Source organism: Rhinolophus ferrumequinum, chromosome 22 (assembly GCF_004115265.2).
Source record: "Rhinolophus ferrumequinum isolate MPI-CBG mRhiFer1 chromosome 22, mRhiFer1_v1.p, whole genome shotgun sequence".
NCBI lineage: Eukaryota > Metazoa > Chordata > Mammalia > Chiroptera > Rhinolophidae > Rhinolophus > Rhinolophus ferrumequinum.
This window is the reverse complement of record NC_046305.1, coordinates 1,143,209-1,163,755: the sequence shown is the minus strand read 5'-3', so window position 1 is coordinate 1,163,755 and position 20,547 is coordinate 1,143,209. Positions and strand designations below refer to the sequence as shown.

General features: G+C 55.7%; 1 protein-coding gene across 1 annotated transcript; it reads right to left on the bottom strand.

Annotated features, from left to right (window-relative positions):
- Positions 1–413: 413 nt before the first annotated feature.
- PRCC (proline rich mitotic checkpoint control factor) lies at positions 414–20,101 on the bottom strand. The gene is made up of 7 exons (XM_033092965.1): positions 19,398–20,101; positions 10,940–10,987; positions 7,982–8,548; positions 5,618–5,713; positions 3,893–4,036; positions 2,046–2,111; positions 414–767 (listed from the first exon to the last, which is right to left on the bottom strand). Exons 1-7 carry the CDS (start codon positions 19,857–19,859, stop codon positions 681–683), a joined length of 1,470 nt encoding a protein of 489 aa, XP_032948856.1. The 5' UTR covers positions 19,860–20,101; the 3' UTR covers positions 414–680.
- Between the last annotated feature and the right edge of the window lie 446 nt (positions 20,102–20,547).

The following is a 20,547-nucleotide window of genomic DNA, read 5'->3' as shown; positions in this document are numbered from 1 at the left end:
CTTCTGCGCCAGTCCAGGCCAACGACCAACGTAACCCTGGATCTGCCCAGAGTCACTTCGCCACTTTTGCTCCTGCCGGACTGTCCTAACAATCTGCCCTGTCACAGAAGACCTCCTGACTTCCCCGTCGTCTACGACACCTGAGAAGGGCAATGATTTCCCATTCGTGGGGTCACAGGCCCCTGCTCCATTCACACTGTCCATGCAACTCCTGGGTCCTCGATGGACAGGTGGGTACAGGGGACAAAGCAGAGCCACCATCCAGGCAGCTCCGATGGGTGGCAGGGTGCTTTATACAAGGTCAACACCGAGGCCCAGGGACGCATGACAGACGACGGGTGTCCAGGATGGAAAAGGAGACCATGCGAAAAAGTAGGAAGGGGGCAGGGCAGGTGGCATCTGTCAGACTGAATGTTTTATTTCAAGACATCCCTGGTTAAAAAAAAAAAAAAAAAAAAAAGGCGAAGGGAGGGCTTCAACATTTTATCACATCCAACGGGGAGCGAGGCAAAGCTCCCGTCCCAGGACTCGGCCCTTGCGAGCATCACGCGAGTTTGCCAGCTGAGACAGAGCCTAGTCTTCTGACTCGCGGTAAGAAAAACTGATCCAATGTGTCCGTCCTCACAGCGGCGAGGCCGGGTCCTCAGGAAGAAGCGGGGTCCCAGGCCGGGCGCTGGGGCCTAGAACCCGTACTTGGCCTGGGTCTGCCGGCGGCTGAGCCTGCTCTCCGACCACGTGTTCTTCAGCTCCAGCTCCCGCTCCTTGGCCTACAGCGAGAAAAGACCAGTCAGCCGGGGCTCTCCGACCTGTCTCTGGCCCCCAAGCTGCGCAATTTAAAATCTTTCTCCCATCACAACCGTTACGGACAAATAGCAAACCCCTTTTCTCTTCCTGAAGCATAAGGGGAAGACATCTCTCTAGGGAGCTGACGGGGTAAGCAGAATAAAAACTCAAGAATTCTGGACCTTCAGCTGCTAGAATGCAAACTGGAATCCTCAGGTGGGAAATGAACAAATGACAGCTAGAATCTGGCATCTGAAAGGTGACACTTCAGCTGCCGTGGGTACCTGGCCAGCCCAGTGGGAGGGAACGGCCTCAAAGACATGGACGGATCCAAGCAGGACACCAGGCAGTAATCCTGGTGGGGACACGTGGCTTGCTGAGGTGCTGAATGCAGTGTACGTGGGGCCCCAGAAACACACCACTGAGACGGCCTGAAAGGGGCCAGAATCCTGCCTCCCCTCTGACGTCCACAGGTCCCGGCTCTGCAGTGCATTCTGGGAATGCAGACACCACCCCACCCCATGAAAGTCGTCAGGCGCCTGCTCATTTCCCGTGGAACGGGGTCGGGGGATAAGAGTTTGGGTTTAAAAAAAGATGCTACCCTCCAAATCTTCCTGCAAATAACAAGAAAGAGTACAAAGGAGTTCCTGAAAAGGAAGGTAAAAACATGACAAAAACAGCAAAAGCCAGATCTGCCACTGAAATCCCTGAGAAGCAGACACCCCCCCAGGAGTCTTCTCCCCGTCGGTACCTTTGACACATTTCATACAACTCGTCTCAAAAAGAGAGTTGTTTAATGACGGAATGAGTATTCGAAAGCTACCAGATCCTATCAGATAAATACCAAGACACGGTCTAATTCCTGAAGACATTTCTGGATCATCTGTATTCTGCATTATTCTTGTTGACGCTTCCCACCATAAAAACCAACTTCCTCATCGCTGGATGTTTTGCTAAAAGTTGGTGAACCAAGTTTTTCTTTAAACAGTTTTTAATTATTAAAGTTGCTGTTTAAAAGAACCCTGTGGTCAACCATTCCCCGCCCCTCTTACGTGTACGTCCTGGGCCCCTGTACCTGAGTCTCATCTAAGTGCCACTGATGCAGTGGGTGATTCTCAGGGATACGTCTCCCCCTAGTGGCCACATGGAGAACAGGGGGCCACCTGCCGGGCGCAGGTGCCCGCACCTGGGCTCCTAGCCCAGATCTCAGCCTTCAGGTTCCCGGGGAACCTGCGGAAAGGCCAGGTCCTCAGCGCTCTCACCTGATGAATCAGGTATGTGATCTGGTGTTTCCGCCGCTGCTGGCCTGTTGGTTGCTCACCTTTCTTCTGCAAGGGAAGAAAACAATCATTAACCCACAGGAAGAAACACAGACGTTCCTCATGTGCCCAGGTGGTGCAACACTGGGGAGAAACCAGCAACAAAGTCCAAATCCTGGGGGAGAAAAGTGAGCCTGGAGCCGTTTCTGTGCCTATGAACTTAGAAGTTATTTATTAAAGCCATTATGCAAAAAGCGCAAGCTCAGAATACTTGCCTGAAATAGCCTGGTAATACCCCATTAGACTGGAAATGCTCTGAGGTCAGGGGTGTGTCTTCTATCTGTTGGTCCCCACCCCACCCCCGCAGCACCCAGCCCGGGGCTCTGCCCACAGTGGACACTCGATAGCAGCTGCACGGCCTGCGGTCAGTCTGGAACGGGGTAAGTGCCTGAGCGCTGGCAACCTCCCTCCTCACAGCCCCGCCCCCAGCCAGGCCAGATGCCCAGTCTGCCTCCTGCCTCCTGCCTCCTGCGCTCCAAACACTCCCTCATCAATCACCTTGGGCTGAAACCCCCAGCCCTTCTAGTCCCTGCCAGCAGCTTCCCCGGACGGGGTTCTCGCCATCAGCCCACCGCTCCAATCTCAGCCTCCACCTGGAACGGGCACAGCCCCCTAACAGAACTCGGACGCCAATGAGTCACTGTCAGAGCCTGTGCGCTCTGGGCGCTCACCGCGGGTCTCCTGTCCCCCGCAGCGCTGCCTCAGACCAGCAGCTTCCCGTCAGCCCCCCCCCCCACCACCCAGTCGCCTCTCGAGTCGCCTCGGCGCTCATGTAATCTATCTGCATGGTGGTCGCTTACACGCGAGCGTCCTTCAATCTCTTCCCCTCAACGCTGTCAACTCCACAAGGACAGGAAACGCGTCTCCTGCTGTTTTAAAATTCTAGCTCAACACAATGAGATGGTGGAAAGAAAACTTGGACCTGGGACAACAGCAAAGTCCAATCCCTTGCTGCTGTTTAACGTCATTTAATGACAGTTCAAGATGACAAACATAGAAGACGCAGGCCCACGACGGGCCCACGACGGGCACTGCAGCAGTCACTACCACGTGGTGATGCCTCCCGACCCACAGCCAGCAGAGCAGGCGCTCCTAAGTGGTTTCCCGGGCAGCGATGATGGATCTGTGCTGCTCTGACCACAATCCTCTGCTCTGTCCTGTGTGACCGCCAGCATTCAGTTCATACAAACGGCTGGGGTGCAGATGGCCACAGAACAGAGCAGAGCCAACGGGGGAGCAGGACGAATGAGATGCCCGACCTTGGCCTTGCTGGTGCTGGGCTGGAATCCAGGGCCCCCCCATGCTCCCCGGGGCAGGCCCATAAACGTCCACGTTTGCTGCACTCAGTACTAGATGAAAAGGCGTGCCTTCTCCTGACTGAGACAGCTAGCCTGGACGAGGCGGGAGTGGTGGGGGACGTGAGCATAAAGCACCAGAAGGGACCGCAGGCAGCTACGGCAGACGATGGAGAGGCGAGGGCAGGGGCTGCACACTCAGAGGCTAGGACCCTTGTCCCCCCAACTCCTGACGCTGTGGTGCCCACACCTCAAAGACGCGCTGAGCCACGTCCCCGCTTAGCAGGGCTGGAGACGGGGTGGCTGCAGGAAGAGCGTGAGCGGCTGTGGGTTCCGTCCAGGGCGGAGCCACAGCGCATCAGAGATGGGAAACGGCTGCTGTCTGGATGCAGTGGAGGCAGGGGCGCTCCCCAGGCCCAGTGCGGCCGCCGGCACCAGTGGGAGCAGGGCCACGTGTGCTGCGGGGCCCCCAAGCCAGCCGACCTTGCCACTTACTTTGCTGAATGATTTCATGGTCTTCTCTTCCGTCAGGGACTTGGTCACCCACTGCTGGGCCCCACCAAGCTGGTCGTCACCTTTGATGTCTACGAAGTTGACCTCCTCCCGCCCCCGGTTCCTCTTGCCCTGCAACCGCTTAAACTGGAAAAGGAGAAACAAAGCAGGAATGGGGACCTGAGTGGGGACTGGAGAGGTCGGCAAGGAGCCAGAGGCTACGGGTGGTTTGGAGCCTGTCCTGCTGCAGCCTCATTGCCCTCTGGGCATGCTCTCCACCTGAGGCCCGAGGCCGGCTCCTCAGTTCTCCTGGACACAGGGAAAGGGAGGCCTAGGAGGCACCTCCAAACACGAGGGAGCGTGGCCATTGGTAGGACGCCATCCTCTAACTACATGTAAATTGTATCTGATTAAGAATTCGGGGTAAAACATGTAGGAATTGTCCTCTAAAAATCAGTACTTTGTACGTGTCTGTGCCTCCTCGTTGGTTTGGCAGCACCGATTCAGCAGACCCCACACCAGAGCAGCGAGGGAAAACATGGAGCTGGGTAGAGAGGGTGTCACAAGAAAAGGCCTGGCCCACTTTCTAGGAGCCCGCTTCTCCTCCCTCCTCCTCCTCACAGACCACGCAACTCACGGCAGCCACCCAAGGACATGCCCAGGAGGGATGTGGGTGCAGAGCAGTCAAATCCAAACACTGCGGAACTTCGGTGAGCCCTGGGCCCTGGACGAAGCATCAGGAGGCCGCTGGGGTCACTCTCCCCACAAGAAACTAACTTGGGCCCCTGGATGAGCTCCCTGCTGCCTCCCAGGCTTAGGACAAAAAGGGCCTGACTATGGAACCTGCCAAGGACGTGCACAGGAGGGTGAGTGGACACCACACAGGTGTAAGTGTGCAAAGGGATGGGCACCTTCCTGTGCACAGGTGCACAGATAATTGTTTTTACAAGAAGCTGTGTGCAAAGGGTAGCATCCTCTGCTTCTCCAACCCCCACCACAGGCGGCGACATCCCTGCAGATGAGACAGCCCTTCATATCCTGTGTGTGGCCTGGTGGTTTTCATCTCCCTTGTGCTGAGATTGGGGAGCTCAGTTACGTGAAACACAAGGGCTATTAACTGAGGCTGCTGCCCCTCCACCCAAATCCATTCTCCCCTTTCCTGTCATGTGAATGAACCCAACGTTTTGGCTACACATGTCACCACCCAACAGAAAAGACTGCATTTCCTCGGCTCCCTTGCAGCTAGATGTGCCCATGTGACCAGATTCTAGCCAATGAGACAGAAGTGGAAGTGAACGCAGGAATTCTGGGGAAGTCTCTAAAAGGGGAGAGAAATGTCTCTCCTCTTTTGCTCCACGCTGCTGCAGAGGGCTGGCTGGAATGCAGGAGTGACAGCTGTAGCCTCAGCAGCTATCACCGACCCTAAGAACACAGGCCCCAACCTAGGGATGGCAGAGCAGTGATCAGGATGGCACTGGATCCCTCACAACTTGGTGGAGCTATCCCACCAGCTGTGCCTGGCCTGCCTATGTCCAGCCTTCTTTTTTGAGGCAAATAGTTACCTTTTCATGTATGAGCCGCCGTCATTTGCAGTCTGTTATATGCTACTGCGCCTAATCCTCACTGAGTGTATAGTTTGATAAAGAGGAATCTTTTAGCTTCAGATTGTCCCTTAGTTTCCCATTTGTCTGTGGGTCAAAGAAAGTCACTTGCGCTTTGTTAACTTACTGCTTCGTCATCGATGAAGGAGGCGTCTGGGGAGATTTCCTGCGGGGGGCCCATGGCTGGGTCCTGTGCGGGGTAGTAGCCACCACTGTAATAATCCTGCAGCCAAGGAGGGAAAAATACAGCATCTGAGGGCACAGTGGAGAGGGGACAGGAAACCCTCGTCACAGGGGCAGTGTGACGCCCACACCACCGACCAGAGAGGCACAGATCCTAAGGACCTCGCCCCCAGTTCCCCGGATGATCCCTGCAGCTCTTTGGACGGTCTGCGCCGTCCAGACAGGTGGGTCCTTTTTAGGAACAGGTGACAAGAGATAAAGACAGTCTCTCCTGCTCGTTTACACCCTGCGCCTGTGCCCCTGGCTGCTTTCCGAGAGCAATGCCGCCCTTTCCATCTACCGTGCCCCAGCTCTGCTCCTCCTGCTCGTGACACCCCAGTAAGCCCCGATGTGAGCAGGGTGAAGTGAGGCCGCGCCACTGTGGACTCTGGGAAAGCCCCACTAATGAACGTGCAGGGGGGCGACAGACCCGATGGGCAACCAGCCCCTGCCTGGCGGTACGGGGTTTCCAAAGCTGGGAACAAACAGGTGTGTGTCACCAGACTTTCAGCTCAGGTCCCCCTTAGGGGTGTGCTGTCCACACGTCACTGTGGCCCCGAGAGGAGGTACAGACCGGGGGGCCAAGCCAGGCTGCCCCTGGGCTGATAACCGGTCCCCACCCTGTCACACTTCCCCCAATCCTTCCACCTTTGCCCAAAACTCCAAAGTAACGCCTCTCTAGGAACATGCATTTTATAGTGAGCCAAGAGGGAAGTAAGGTTTAATACTGACTGAACCAGAAGAATCTATGGAAACCCAACACGACTGGAGCATGGTTTCCCATTAAAGTGCAGCTGACCCTTGAACAACATGAATTTGAGCTGCGTATGTGGCTTTTCCCACGTCTGTCACTATTTTCTCTTCTCTAGCTCACTGCATTGTAAGAATACGTGATACGTACAACATACACAGTATGTGTCCATCCACTGGTCATTATTGGTAAGGCTTCCGGTCAACAGCAGGCCGGTAGTAGGCTGTTAGTTACGTTTTGAGGGAATCAGAAGTTACAAGAAGGTTTCCGAGGGCTGAGGGGAGGGCTGGCCCCCGCACCCCCACATTGTCCAAGGGCCAACTGGATTCACAATGAGATACGTTAAGTTGCAGGGCACCCTGGGGTATTTAAAGTGCCTTCGTTCGCACAGATTGCCTCCAATTTGTTAGTCATTTGCAGGATGTAAACCGGTGGTCTCTTAGATTTAAAGAGCATCTTTTCTCGCTCAAGAGATCAAAACACTCTCTTCCTCCTTCCTCCACAACGTTTAGGGAAGCTATACTGCCTCTGGTCAGATACCAGGATACAAGGAGATACAAGAAAGTCCAACAGCAAATATGTGGGAAACACTTCCGTCTGTGATCTGAACCCAGGCCCAGAATGAAGAGAAGATGAACACCGACCATTCCGGGCCGCGGTGGCTGAAGGTCGCCCCAGCGGGCAGGACCTCTGCACTGCCGGGACGGGCCACCGGCCGCCTCTCCTGGGCCACCACTGCTCTAAGTGGCCCACCTCCTGGGACCCTCCCACCAGGCAGGCTCTGGCTGCTGGGAAAGTCTTTCTTAAACCCGTTTACAACCTGGCATCCTATACTCACGTTCGGAGGCCACACACACCACTAAACATCTGAATAAAACGCTTGTCGTCACCCACACTTGTCGTTCCGGGCACCACACTCGGCTGACAGTTCTCCCTGCAACCCCGTCACTGCCATCGCCTCTAACAGCTGCGGGGCCTGAGGCGCGAGAGGGTCAGGGGTCTGCCGACTCACGGAGCTTGGGGTTCAGACCTCCTCCTCCCTCACTGCCCAGGTGATGGCCCCCCTCCGCTATCCAGGACCTTGTTCCAGTCCTTTCAACGGCCTGTGACTCCCCTCCCCGCCCCTCCCCACCCTTTCCCCTCTGGGTGCTCAGTGCTGCGCGTCTCCAGAAACCCCTCTTGGGCTCACAGCAGCTAGAGCCTAGGCCACGGTTCGCTGCCGTCACCCACGTTCGCGCAGGCCATCCAGGATTCTAAGGTCGGAGACCGCGCCCTCCCGCCCTCTCCCTGCATCTCCCACCAGCTCCCAGGTGAGCTTTTGCTTCCAGAATAAAGGGGTCACTCACATGGTCCTACTGGTCAGACTTCAAGACTCAGGAAATTTTAGCCCAATATTGTTCTGAACAAAAGTAGGCCGTTTGGAGGCAGCACAGGTATAGGAAAGCAGACGCCGGAAAGGTGCTAACTGCCCACATCACGGGCTCCGAGCTCTCCGCCCGCCACGCCATCCCCACCCACCTGGTAGTAAGCACCGGCGGCACTGGCGGCGCCATACGCGGAGAACTGACTGTAACTGTAGTCGTCCCCAGGCTTGGGCATCCAAGGGGCCCCACTCGAGCCTGCTGCCATCTTGAACTCCAGGGGGGCATTGGCGGCGTCGTCCTGGAAGGCCGGCTCCGGGTCCGTGCCTGGAGGCAGCTCCTCAGGGACAGCGGGGATGGGGTAGGGGTATGGCTCGACTCCGGGAGGCTCAGCCTTGTCGGGCAGGGAGAAAAAGTTCTCGGGGGCTACTTCCTCATCACTGTCGTCCTCCTCCTGCGTGATCTGCTTCGTCACCTGCAGGGCGGCACTCTTGGCAGCAGCCTTGATGGCCGAGGGTGACGGCGTGGTGGTTGTGGTGCCCACCACGGGCGCCAGGGCAGACGGCTTGGACTTAGAAGCTGTTCTGGGGGGCCTGGTGTCAGAGGAGCCGTCCGCGGGTTTCCGGGAGAAGGCGTGCGGCAGGAGCAGCCTGTTAGTCTCTTTCACAGTCAGGTTTTTAGGTTGGGGGAGCAAGGCCGACAAACCAGTCCCCTCACCGGATCCCTGGTGAGCCCGGGTTTTGGGGAGGAGGGAAGAAAGATGACAGGCGCTATGTTAGGACAGGTACTACTGACCGACCACAGAACGAGAACTGCTATGTGCTCTAGCCTAACTCTCACGCCCTGTTGCCATCTTCCCACCACGGTCACCCAACGTGGTCCAACCCCTCCTGCCCCAGGCCCTTCTGCTGCTGCTTCTCCCAAGGTAACACGTCATCCGTCTTCCTCGGCTCCATCCCAAGCCAGCCCCACTCCCTCTGCCACCGAGCCGTGCCTAATTCTGTGTTCGGCAAACATGACGCTCTTCCTCTCACATCACCCTTCTTCCCAAAAAGCCCAGGGCTCTCTGCAGCTGCTCACTCAACCTGTCCCCGTCCTGAAGGTTCCCCTTCGTGGGAACCTGCTGCTTCCTTTGGATGCTACTCAAAGTCAAGGACAAGGTGCTGTCCAAGAGAGACGTTCACACGTGTCGCCACGAGTCCCATGTTGCCCCAGGAAAGCCCTACAGATGTGGTGCATTCAGCTTGTTCATGCCCGATTCAAGCATTTAATGGATCAATGTGTACGCTAGCTGGTTCTAAGGTTCCCCTAAGAGGAACCCCTGGGTCCGGCTTTCTGGATGCTCCCGGGCCAGCCAGACCTAACTAGGGCTGAGGAAGCACCAGCCTGAAAATGGAGAATGGAATAAGGTCACTGTGTCACCTTGTGTCTTGGAGTCCAGTGCGCTTCAGCCTCTTGGCCAAGAAACACCCAGAACACATAAATTACTGTTTCTGGGTCAAGCAGTCCAGGCAAAACCGCTCACGGGAAAGTGGGCTCCTCTCCCGGCTATGTGTGCATAGGTTGAGGTCCCTCTAGCCCAGCTGACCTGAGGCTCAGGGTCGCAGGAGGCAGACTGGGGGGCTGAGTGGAGCACACCCGCAGGCTGCCTTGGCAAGGCTCGGCTTCCCAGCTGACACCTGCGGTCACACCTGCGTCCCTTCGCCAGTGCTGGTCCTCACCCTGCTGACCAGCTCAGTCTCCCTACCACTTATGTGTTCCTACCATCGGGAAGACTGCACTTCTCCCTGGGCTGCCTTCTGATAAGCCAGTGTCCCCCCACCTCTCAGATGCCAGCCCGCCTCCTCCAGGAAGCCCTTCTGACAACAGGAACGACGCCCGCTCGGTCTCAGCTTGGCAGTTTCCTCCATGACTCCTTCATCACCCACCACCAGTGGGGAAAATTGTCTAACTTCCACATGATTGTCCTTCTGAGACCTCCCAGCTAAGGTGGAAGTGACACCTTAACAGTCAGGGGAAGGGGCAGCTTCAGCATCTACACCTGAAACCTCCAGGCAGGACCACGTGTGATCACCACGAGGTCAGCGAGTGTACAAGTCACCACGTGCGGGGTGCAACAGGAAGAGACTCCTGGGAGCCGAATGCAGGACGTGGGACATGGAGGAATAGAGAAGCAGCAAAGGTCACCTGCTGGCACTGCCAGGTCAGGACTCCTGGTCTCGGTTATGGAGCAGCGGCCATGACAGCAGATCCCTGGGCCTGAACCCCGGCTCTGCCCCCGCCGTCTGACCTTGAGTCAGTTCCTTAAGCCGTTTGCTCCCATGTAACACAGGGATGATGAGAACACGATGACTTAGGCACTTACGAGAGTAAATCAATTAAACGCCACTAAAGCACTTAGAACAGTGCCTGGTACACAGTAAGTGCTATTTCAGCGCTCATTGTCCAGGTTAAGAATGAGACAGGGAGAAGATGGGTAATTTTAAAATACAGATGTTCTCGAAACAGACTCACAGATACAGAGAACAAACTGATGGTTGCCAGATGAAGAGGGTTAGGGGCGGGGTGAAAGGAGAAAGGATTAGGAAGTCCAAGTTGGCAGTTATGAAACAGTCTCGGGATGTAAAGCACAGCACAGGGAACGGTCAATAACATTGTGGGGACTCTGTGGTGCCAGGTGGGCACTAGACTAATAGCTCTGTGAGTTACGTAAGTGTCTGAGCAGATGAAACAAATATAATATTGAATGTCAACTGTAATTGAACAATTTTTTTAAATTTAACAAATAAAATGCAGATGTTCCCTAAATCATTTTGACCAATTTGTTTGCCCTTCCGAAGAAATCCTCTTACTGGAAAGTAATGAATCAGATTGCGCTCCAGCCCACGCCCCTACCCCCCCAACCTGTCCTGTAAGAGAGGGAACACAGAAGCCAGGGGACAGTGCGGGGGGCGGGGGGCAGAGAAGCACACGGTCGGATATTGTCAAGGAAAACGACGTCAGACCTAAAGAGCCGGTCCTCAGAGCCTCACTGGGAAACGCTGCCGTCTCAAGCCCATCTTCGGGGGGAATACGGGAAGAGGAGAAATGGCTTCTATTATGTCCCCACGCTTACCTGAAGGACAGTTTTCTTCTTTGTGGGTTCATCTTCCTCGGAATCTGACTAAGAGAAAAAGAAATGGAGTAAGGCCTCACTGGTGGAGGACAGAGGAGGAAACACATGCAGGGAGGCACGCAGACAGGACCGACGGCAGCGGGACCGTCCGTGCCCCGGGGCCCGGCCCAGCAGCGCAGCTCCCTCCCTCCTGCTCTCAGCAGGCTCAGAGAACGGGGTGCGCTGGCCTCCCGGTCCCCCCACCCCGCCCGACCTGTGGCACAGCTTTGTTGGCAACAATTTCTGTTTCTTTAAATTAAAACTATTTCCTTCCATTTAATCTTTGATGGAAGAAAAGGCTGTGTGCATGTGTCTGCCTATAAATCTGTCCACTGGATGGTGAACGGGATTTGGGCCACAATCCCACCCAGTCTCAGCTTCACATCTAAAACCACTGTACAGACGACCGAACCACAGGGCCAGGGATCTCCAGTGGGATCAAGCGGTGTGTTAACTACTCTTCTACAAGGCATTAAAGGTCAAGGCCATTGGAGAAAGCCATTCCAAGTATGATGTATTGTCTGCCAGACAGCTGTGCGCGTCCAGGAGGCAGGCGAGCGAGCGACGAACGACTGTGACAGTCTGGGCAGCACAGGACGCCCTCTGTTACCCCTCTGACCCCCAGGACTGCTTCTCCACAAGCTCTCGCTCTGAAAAGCAACTCCACTGTTAGCTCAGAACCAGTTCCTTAGCATCTTCGACTCTCAGAAAGATGCACGGCGTATCACCAGGAAGCTTTAACACTGTGTTTTTAAAATCCATCTCCACAGCAAGAGCCTTCAAAGCTTCCCACCTGTTCTCAGGACCGTGGTTTGGGTGTCTGTAAACACAGGTGACAGGGCAGGACTCCGCTCCAGCCCTCTCCCCGCCCTTTCCGTGGACCCAGCCCCTCCCCGCCAAGCTCCCCACCAAGCCGGCGTTGTCTACTACCAGGATCTCTTCGTCGTCGTGACTGAGAAGCTGTTCTATGCAGGACTCTGTGCTACGTACTGTAGACAGGGCTTCCCGACTGGTGTCCATGGCAGGTCAGGCTGTGACACTGGTCCACTCGGCCCACAGGGCTCGGGGCAGGTCGAGTCCTGGCCCGCTGGCCTCCAAGGGGTACAACCTTGGAGCACTTCCTGTGCTTCAAAGACCTTCCGTGTGTGGCATGACCTGAAAAAAGCCCTGCCCTCAAGAAACTTACAGTCCAGGAAGAAGAATGACAAGAACCCAAATAACTACAATAAGGCAGGAGGAGCCCCGGCAGAGCGGGGTCCAAACACGCCCTAAAGCATTGTGCCTTCCTTCACGCACACCCTCTCCCTGAACCTGTGTCACATGTCGCGAGCGCCGCTCCCTCTCCCCCAGCCTGCACTCTGGACTTCCCGACCCAACACTCCCGAGAGGGGGCTACCTGCTGAATCTCACCTTGCTGCGCTGCTCTGTGTCCCCACGTCCCACGCTGGGTGGGGCAGGATCACTAAGCCGGCTATGGAAACGGCACAGATACACGCGTGCACGCACCTTCACTCTGACAGCAAAGGCCCTTCCTTATTAGAACTCAGGACTGCCTCACAGCAGTCAGCACACGGTGATTTCAACTACCAGCTGCTGCCAAATGTCTGAAAACCACCCACACGGGGATCCTGTCTGGATACTTAAATGTGGGCGATAAGAGTGGGTGGTAGCAGCTGAGTACCTACTGTGTGTCGGGCAACTTACTACCTTCCATTCAGTCCTTACGTAATGTTTCGAGGTAGGCATCAGTATGTCAGCGTCACAGGTAAGGAAAGCAAGGCTCGGGGACAATAAACAACAGCCGCCTCAGCTCTGGCTCCGAGGTTCTGGGGCAACACCGTGCTGCCGTGCTGAGCTGCCCGTGGCTGCCAGGCCTGAGATGCACGAGATCCCTGGGACACGGCCGAGAGCACCAGGCACACAATCAGAAATACAGCTTTGAGGCTCAGCTTTATTATTTACTGGCTGGGGGACTCCCCAGTAAGCCCTTTAACTCCCCAAGCCTCAGTTAGAAATAGCACTTACCCACCTCACGAAGATGTTCTAGACACTGCATGAGCCACTATGCATGAAAATGTACACAAACTAAAATCTTAAACAGAGTGCAAGGTTATCGTTCTCTCTGGTCTGCCAAACTCATCCAGAGAAAAAGCCTTACGCCCCAAACGCCTAAGCGTCTTCAGCCTTTCTCTCTGTTCCAAACTCTCACTGCCGCAGGGGCTCCTGACCACCTCCCATCTTTTCCCAGGAAGACCCGGGTCCCTCCCAGCAGACCACACACCTCACTCTGGACCACACAAGCTTCTCAAGCCATCCCCAAGCACAGTTAAACTTGAACATCTTAGGCAATAGATCCGATGGAAATGATCTGAAAATAAACTTTATCCAAGTTGGAGACGATCACATTTATAAAACTGTATAAGCATATTCTTATTTTTCAGATCCTGTGCCAGACAGACAATGGCTACTGTGAAAGTGAAGGCAAACTGTCCTACGGCTAATAGAACTAAGACCAGATCAGCTGTGGGAAGGAAATCCAATTTCTCTTTAAATGTCACAGAGTGTTTCCATTACCCTGACAGCCTGAGTTTCGGGTTTAAAAGCACATTAATAAGAAGACGAATGTACAGAGACGTTAGGGACACCTCGTTACTTCTGGACTTCGGGCACTGTTGTGGCTACTCCCCATCCTTCTGTCTTTGAACATCTTACAGGAATCTACTGAACCCCATTATAAACCATCTCGTCATGGGCACCAAGTCGGACAGGCTCCCTAAAACGGAACACCAAAATAAGACCCTGAAAACTGCTGAGCCCCTAAACCCTGTTAAGTCATGACTACTCATCTGTGAAGCAGGGGTAGAGATAACCCTTCACCTCTTTAAAGCTGACAGAGCGCTGAGACAGTCCATCATGGACCTGGGGCCACGGAGCAGCTCAGGGTGGCGAGGTGGGGAAACAGAATAAGGGCCCCAGAACGTGAGTCAAGTCCATCCTAGAAGAGGCTGGGAGCACGGGACCCACTGGTCGCTGTGAAGAGACCACGCAGCACTTCTGGGCAGGCAGCGCCTGGCTGAACGCAGCGCACAGGAGAGCTGGGAAGGAACTATCCGAACACTTCAGAAAAGACAATAAAGTTCGGTGTCGAGTCCCAAAGGCAGGGAGATGAGTAATCCAAGTGATAAGCGCTGTGCTCTCCAGTCACCCTGGAGGGAGCGGGGAGGGCGGGCAGGGGGTACAGCTGCCGGGAGCACTCAAAGGAAAATCAATGCCACTTCTATCAAGAAGTGCCGGAAGCAGTGGGCTTAGCCTGAGCACACAGCACTCCACTGAGACCCGAGCAGAACTTCCTTCATGGCGAGAGGTGCACACATAACGGGGTTCCTTCTTTATCATAGTAAAACACGTGTAACAAAAAATTGGCCACATTAACCATGTTTAAGTGGACAATTCAGTGGCATCAAGTACGTTCACGATGTTGTATAAGGATCACCACTATTTCCAGAACTTTCTCATCATCCCAGAAACTGTACCTATTCAGCCCCAGCCCCCAGCCCCTGGTGACGGCTATGCTCCTTTCCCTCCGAACTTGCCTACTCTGGGCACCTCACGAGTGCAATCATACAGCACTGTGCCCTTCTGTGCCTGGCTTACTACTTACTGAAGCCCAAAGTCTTCAAAGCCCATCCCCGCGGCGGCACATGTCAGAACCTCCTCCCGTTTGAGGGCTGAGGAATGGTCCGCTGTGTACACGTCCCACCCTGGTCCACTGCTCTGCCGACGGCCACGTGGGATGCTGCCCTCCTGTGGCTACGGGGAGTAGTGCACCCGAAACACTGGGGGACAAGTGTCTGTTTCAGCCGCCGCTTCCAATTCTTTTCACCTCCGTAGCGGGATCGCCCGGCAATTCTAATGAACTTTCGGAGGAACTGCCAAACTGTTTTCCACAGGAGGCTGTGGAGTCAACTCCCGGGGTCCTATGGCCAGCGGGGGCACCTGCCACGGGCCCCGAGAGACGGGGCCGAGCACAGGGAGGGGAGCTGAGCGCTGAGCCAAACTGGCGCCCCCGTCTGGGAGGCACCAACTGGTTGCATCTCTTCAGAAGAAGGCGTTGCACTTCTTCGGGCCTCACAGGCCCTGAACCTCAATGGCCACCGCTGTCCTTTCTGCTCCAGCTGCCAAGAGTGACAAGACACACACCCCCCGGGGCTGCTGAGCAAGAACGGAAACAGACATTTTCCATTAAGCCGGGCCCAGTGGGATCTCTCATCCATCGGAGCCTCACTCCCCACGGCGGCCTCCCCTTATCTTCCCAGGCTCTGGTTCTGACAGACTCTCCCTCCAAAGAGCACTCATTAGTGGCCAGGAGCCAGGGAGGAAGTGAGGGCACGGGCGCAGGCGCAGCAGGTATGTGCACACGTCACGCACACACGTGCACACAGACCCATGCACACACGCGGGCACGCACACCGCCACCACCCCCAGGCTCCAACCTCAAGTCACCCCCACACTCGTCTCCGCCATGATCCCCACGAGCTGGACGCATCCACTCTGTCTACTCGTGGGTCTCAGCACGCGGCGCTGACACCCGCCTCCGGCAGGATGGCGCTGGCTCTGCCCCTTCTCTCTCCGCACCGGACGGCTCTCCCCTGCCGCTGGCCCAAGGCTCTGTCTTTCAGACAGAACAAAACCTGTCTGCACGCAAATACAGGGGTTCAGGCGAATCAGCGCTCCTCTACCTCCTGTTTCCCCATCTGCAAACGCGGGCTGACACTCAGCTTAGAGTCACGGGAGGCGCCCCACAAGTGTCCGCGCACTTTCCCCTCCCTGAGCCGCTGCAGTCAGCTCTTCCTTACTTGGTTAGCAGAAATGACCCAAATCGGTGAAACCTCAATCCCGCGGCTTCAAACTTTCCATTATCTCGGTCAACAATCTGAAAGTGTGGGTAATACTCAGGCAGATAAGCCGAAATCCCTATTTGCTCTGGAATGCACTTCTGACAGGAAACTCTTCCCGTACTTACTCTTCCAATCTGCGTTTCCGACCTCCTGATTTTAGAGTCAGCCTCCCCTAAGCCCATGAAAGCGACAATGGACCAATACCTGGAGGTGGCTTGGGTGGCAGCAAGAAGAGTAAGAGGAGACAGAGGAGGATGGGTAGCCCCTTTATGGGCCATTTCTGACTCCTCACATGGAGCTTGACCTGGCACCTGGAGAGAGAATACGGTATTACCCTGTCCCCTGACTGCAGCTGATTGATGAGTGACCCAAAGCAAACCAATCTCTCCTGGAAAACTAGGACTGGCACTAAGATTGTAGTTTAGTCTGGGCTGATCACCAAAAGGAAGGGAGTAAAAACAAGGAGGTATGAGTGGCCATCTTTCACCTGCAACGAAGGCTAAGCAAGCAGCAGAGGAAAGCGGTCTGCAGACAGACAGGAAGAAGAAAATGCGCAACGAGAAGCTGCGCGGCTCTCCACTTCCTGGCCCAGGCCCCTTCCCAGCCCTGGGCACAGCAGGAGGCGTTGCCACGCGAGGCAGCTCCAGCGCTTTCTGATACCTGCAAGCAGGTAAATGCAATCCCTGTCTGCTCCGCCTCCTGTATTCCCCTCTAAATGGCACCACTGCCCTCCTGGCTGCCTGAGCCAAAGGCAGGGGCTCCACCCTGACTCGTCGCCTCACCCGTGACATCCAGTCAGTCCCTTACTCTCGTACTTCTGCTTCCCAAAGACACGGACCTCCACTTGCCTCCATCCCCGGCCACTCGCTCACCCAGGCAGCCCTCATGTCTCCCGGTGCCTGCCAGCCTTGCTCCCGCTGTCATCAGAGGGTTCTTACTCAGGCTGGAAGGCGCTTCACGCTCCCCAGCATCCCATACACGGCCGCGATCACGTGGCCCCAGCTCTCTCTGCGGCCCCATCTCTCACCACCGCGCCCACCCATGGGCCCCTGGACTGTGCCTTGCCCACTCCAGGTTCCCCCACAGCGTTTTCATCGCTCTGCCTCTCCCTGTGCCTCTGGCTACCTCCTCCTCATCGGTCTCAGCTCTGTTCAGACATCTCCTCCTTCTGGAAGCACCCCCAACCTCTGCACTGGGGTCTCCCCGGGCACCAGCTCTATCCTGGGCTTTGTCTGACGTGCCCTAAAATCTATCGTCTTGACGGTGTCCACCAAAGACCATAAGGTCCTTCTGACTCTGACTGTACTCTTAGCTCCTGACACAGAGAAGTAGCTCAATATTGACTTAATTAAATTAATTAATAAGAGTTCAGAGTTAATTACTTCTACTTTAGCACCAAACTCCACAGGGAAATTATTTAAGGAAAACTAACTCATTTTTTCAAACATGTACTAAGCGCCTACTAAGTGCAAGACACAAAGTTTGGATCCAGTGGGGCTTAGAGCTGGGGGGGCGGGACACACAACTATTTTCAAGGCAAAGTCCCCGTCACCTGCTCATCCTGAGCTCCCTCAGGCCTCCCTTCCCCGGGAATTACGTGTTCAGAGAACAGAAACACCAACTGGAACAGAACACGGGAAACCGAACCAGCTAAGGGCTAGCACGTGACTTAATTGTAATTGTCCGTGTCCCAGTTCCCAGGAAGTTAGTGAATTCTACTTACAAAGCAGGGATGGAGTTAGGAGTCCTCAGCGTTTCCTGCCACTGCAGCCACCAACCTAAATGGAAGCGTCTGCAGCCTCCACCAGCACCGTGTTCTACCTTCACAGACCTAGCAGTGAGCCTTTGCCCGTCACTGTGGAAGGGTGCGGGCTGGCGCACAGTGCCATCTTCCCCCAAATGTCACAAGTGGGCTGAGGTCAAGTTTGGGAGGAAAACTGTGAAGAGGACAGAAAAGAGAATGCCGTGGAAATGAACCTGTTTTCCCCTGTCTGTCCCTTGTTTCGGATTAAATCAAGGCCGAGTACCTCTGAGCGGGGCAACAGAAGGCTTTTTTGAATCCCAGACAAAAGTAACAGACCTAGGTGAGAAAGAAGGGGAATAATACGGAAGAAGGTTTGGAACAGGACAGTGAGGGACATTCTGGAACCTGCTTCCCTGAATAATCCGCATCCACTCGAGTTGATTCACTCAGAAAATATTTAGGTGGTACTCAGGACGTGTCAGGCATCGTTTTAACCACTGGGGACAGCAGTGAATAAAATAAACGCTAGGCCCTGCTTTCGTGGAGCACACAAACCAGCAGAAAGAGAGGCAAGCAAACATACAGTGGGTTGGATGCCGAGTGCCATGGAGGTAACAAAACAAAGAAGGGGGTGGGGAAGAATGGGTGACAGGAGGTTGCAATGTAAACGGAAAAGCTAGAAGTCCTCCTGAGAACATGTCTTTCAAGCCAAGACTTGAAAGAGGCGAGGGAGAGAACATGAGGAGCTGTGGGGAAGGAACTGGGGACCGCAAGTACCAGGAGTGGAAATGGCCCCTGGGCAGAGTGGGATGTCTCAAGAAAAGCGGTAAGAACAACCGTCTCTCGGAGGGTTACCAAAGGTGAGCCAGGCACCGACAGGTCAACTTTCCAGAAGACAAAGAGCTCAGGAGAACTCTAAACCACTACCTACCTGGCCCTCGGCTCAGTGTCTCCGTATCCCCAAAGTACTACCTGGCCCTCGGCTCAGTGTCTCCGTATCCCCAAAGTACTCGCTCCAGAAAAGGCCTTCTAGCTCCTGCTCCAACGTCCAGAAAACAGCAGTTCGGCTGCCTCTTCTAGAAAGAGTACCCAGGCTCCCTAATTCACCTAGGCTGGACAATACCTAAATGGTGAAACTGAGGCACCGACCTGGAGTTTGGATGGACCCAGCTCTTAGCCACTCTGCCCTGTACCAGCTAAGACCTCACCTGGTCGACAACACCTGTTCATCATCTGGAAGTCAGGTTATCTCCCGGGAGGTCTTTCACAAGTGAAGGAAAGGGCCAAAGCCTCAGCAACTCCCCTCCCAAAGAGATGCAGGCCTCCTATCCTTTTCCTCCAGACCCTGACGCTTTCAAGTTCACAGGCAAAGGAAAAGGTGAGTCTCCAGTGTTCAGCCAGGGCTCAAGGATCCTGCCTCCTGTCACTTCTTCGGGTGCCAGATTTTATGCTGTTCTCAGGATAAGAGGACAAAACCCCACAAAACCCCGGCCTGAGGTGAAGATGCAACAGGAGGAAGTAGAACCAAGTGTCCCCGGGCCTGGGCCCTTCACGCCCGGGCCCGGTACGTGGCCCTTGTGCAGGCGAGTCCAGCTTCGAGAAACCTGCACGGACAAACATCCTAACGCCCCAAACTTGGCCAACTCCAGCTCAGTGAACCGCGCTGTCCCGGGGCTCCAGTGGCGGGGACAGCGTGTAGAGGAGGGAGTCCCTCCTCCGGCCGAGCCCATGCCCCCACCCGACGGGCAGTTTTGGGGAGCCCTCCCCGGATACTCACATCCCCCTTATGCAGCTCCGGCGCCGCAATCTTCACGGGCTCGGTCCTCTTCTTTGGCTTGGGCAGCCCCAGGGGGGGCCCGGCGGCGGCGACAGGGGGGGGCAGGCTGAGGCCAGGGCCTCGGGCCGAGGGCAGCCCCAATCCCAGTCCCTCCCCAACGCCCGCAGCTTCAGCCGGGCTCACTCCCGGAGGTGGGGGGAAGCCTCCCAAGCCGAAGGGCAAGGGGGGAGGAGGCTGGAGCCGGGGGTCTCCGCTGGGTGGGGGCAGCAACAGCGGCGGGGGAAAGGCTGGGGCGAGCATCTGAGGGGGCGGAGGCAGCAAGGCCGGACCCTTGGGTGCGGGGAGGGAAGCGAACAAGCCCCCTAAGGTGGGCCCAGGTGCAGGCGCCGCCGCCTCCTCCTCCTCCGGCTCAGCCTCGTCCGGCTCACTCTCATCGCTGCTGGCGTAAGCAACCAGCGACATGGCGCCTCCCGCTTTTGGGGCGCCCTGGCCGGCAGAAGAGGCCTACTTGAGACCGGGGATGCCCGGAGGCCTAGTGGGCCCCGCCACTGGGCGGGGCGGGCAACCGTAAAGTCCACCTTCTCCGTACTCTAGGGCTAGCCCTGGCAAGAGCCCATGGCCACGGCAGAATTCCCCCGAATAAGGCTTCCCTCTTCACTTAAGCTCCCAGTCCCGGGCAACTACACACAGCTAATGGCCGCCGACTCACTCCGCCTCCTCCTCGCCTCACTGACACAGGAACTACAACTCCCAGAGAACACTTAGGGCACTACCCCATTCTGCGCCGCAGGGAGCTCGGTGCAAGGCACGACGGGAATTAGAGTCCGAGGAAGGATTAAGGGGCGCGCAGAAAGACAGACGGGCAACCCGCCTCTGGCGCGAGGTCTCCTGGGATGAGTAGTTTTGGGTTTTCTTGGTCGCCTGACAATTCCTGGGTGACTACAAGCCCCATCGGTCACCGCGGTAGTCACGGAGGCGGGTAGAAGAGCATTTCGGTACTTGAAGTTCCCTGGGGTAGCCTCTAGGGCGCTGAGATTTATGGGAGATGTAGTGCTCTTAGAAACTGCAAGTGATGCCGGGAATGAGAGGGCGTCTGGGAAGGTGGTGGATTGGGGAAAGTAGCTTAAAGGGAAAATGATCTGTAAATGAA

What these genes read in the sequence shown, in the direction of transcription:
- PRCC (XM_033092965.1), bottom strand. Translation starts at nt 19,859, where the DNA reads ATGTCGCTGGTTGCTTACGCCAGCAGCGATGAGAGTGAGCCGGACGAG. An exon ending in AGAAGAAAACTGTCCTTCAG is followed by an intron (nt 8,549 to 10,939) that starts GTAAGCGTGGGG and finishes CGGGCTCACCAG; the next exon opens with GGATCCGGTGAGGGGACTGG. An exon ending in CCTTCATCGATGACGAAGCA is followed by an intron (nt 4,037 to 5,617) that starts GTAAGTTAACAA and finishes CTCCTTTTCCAG; the next exon opens with TTTAAGCGGTTGCAGGGCAA.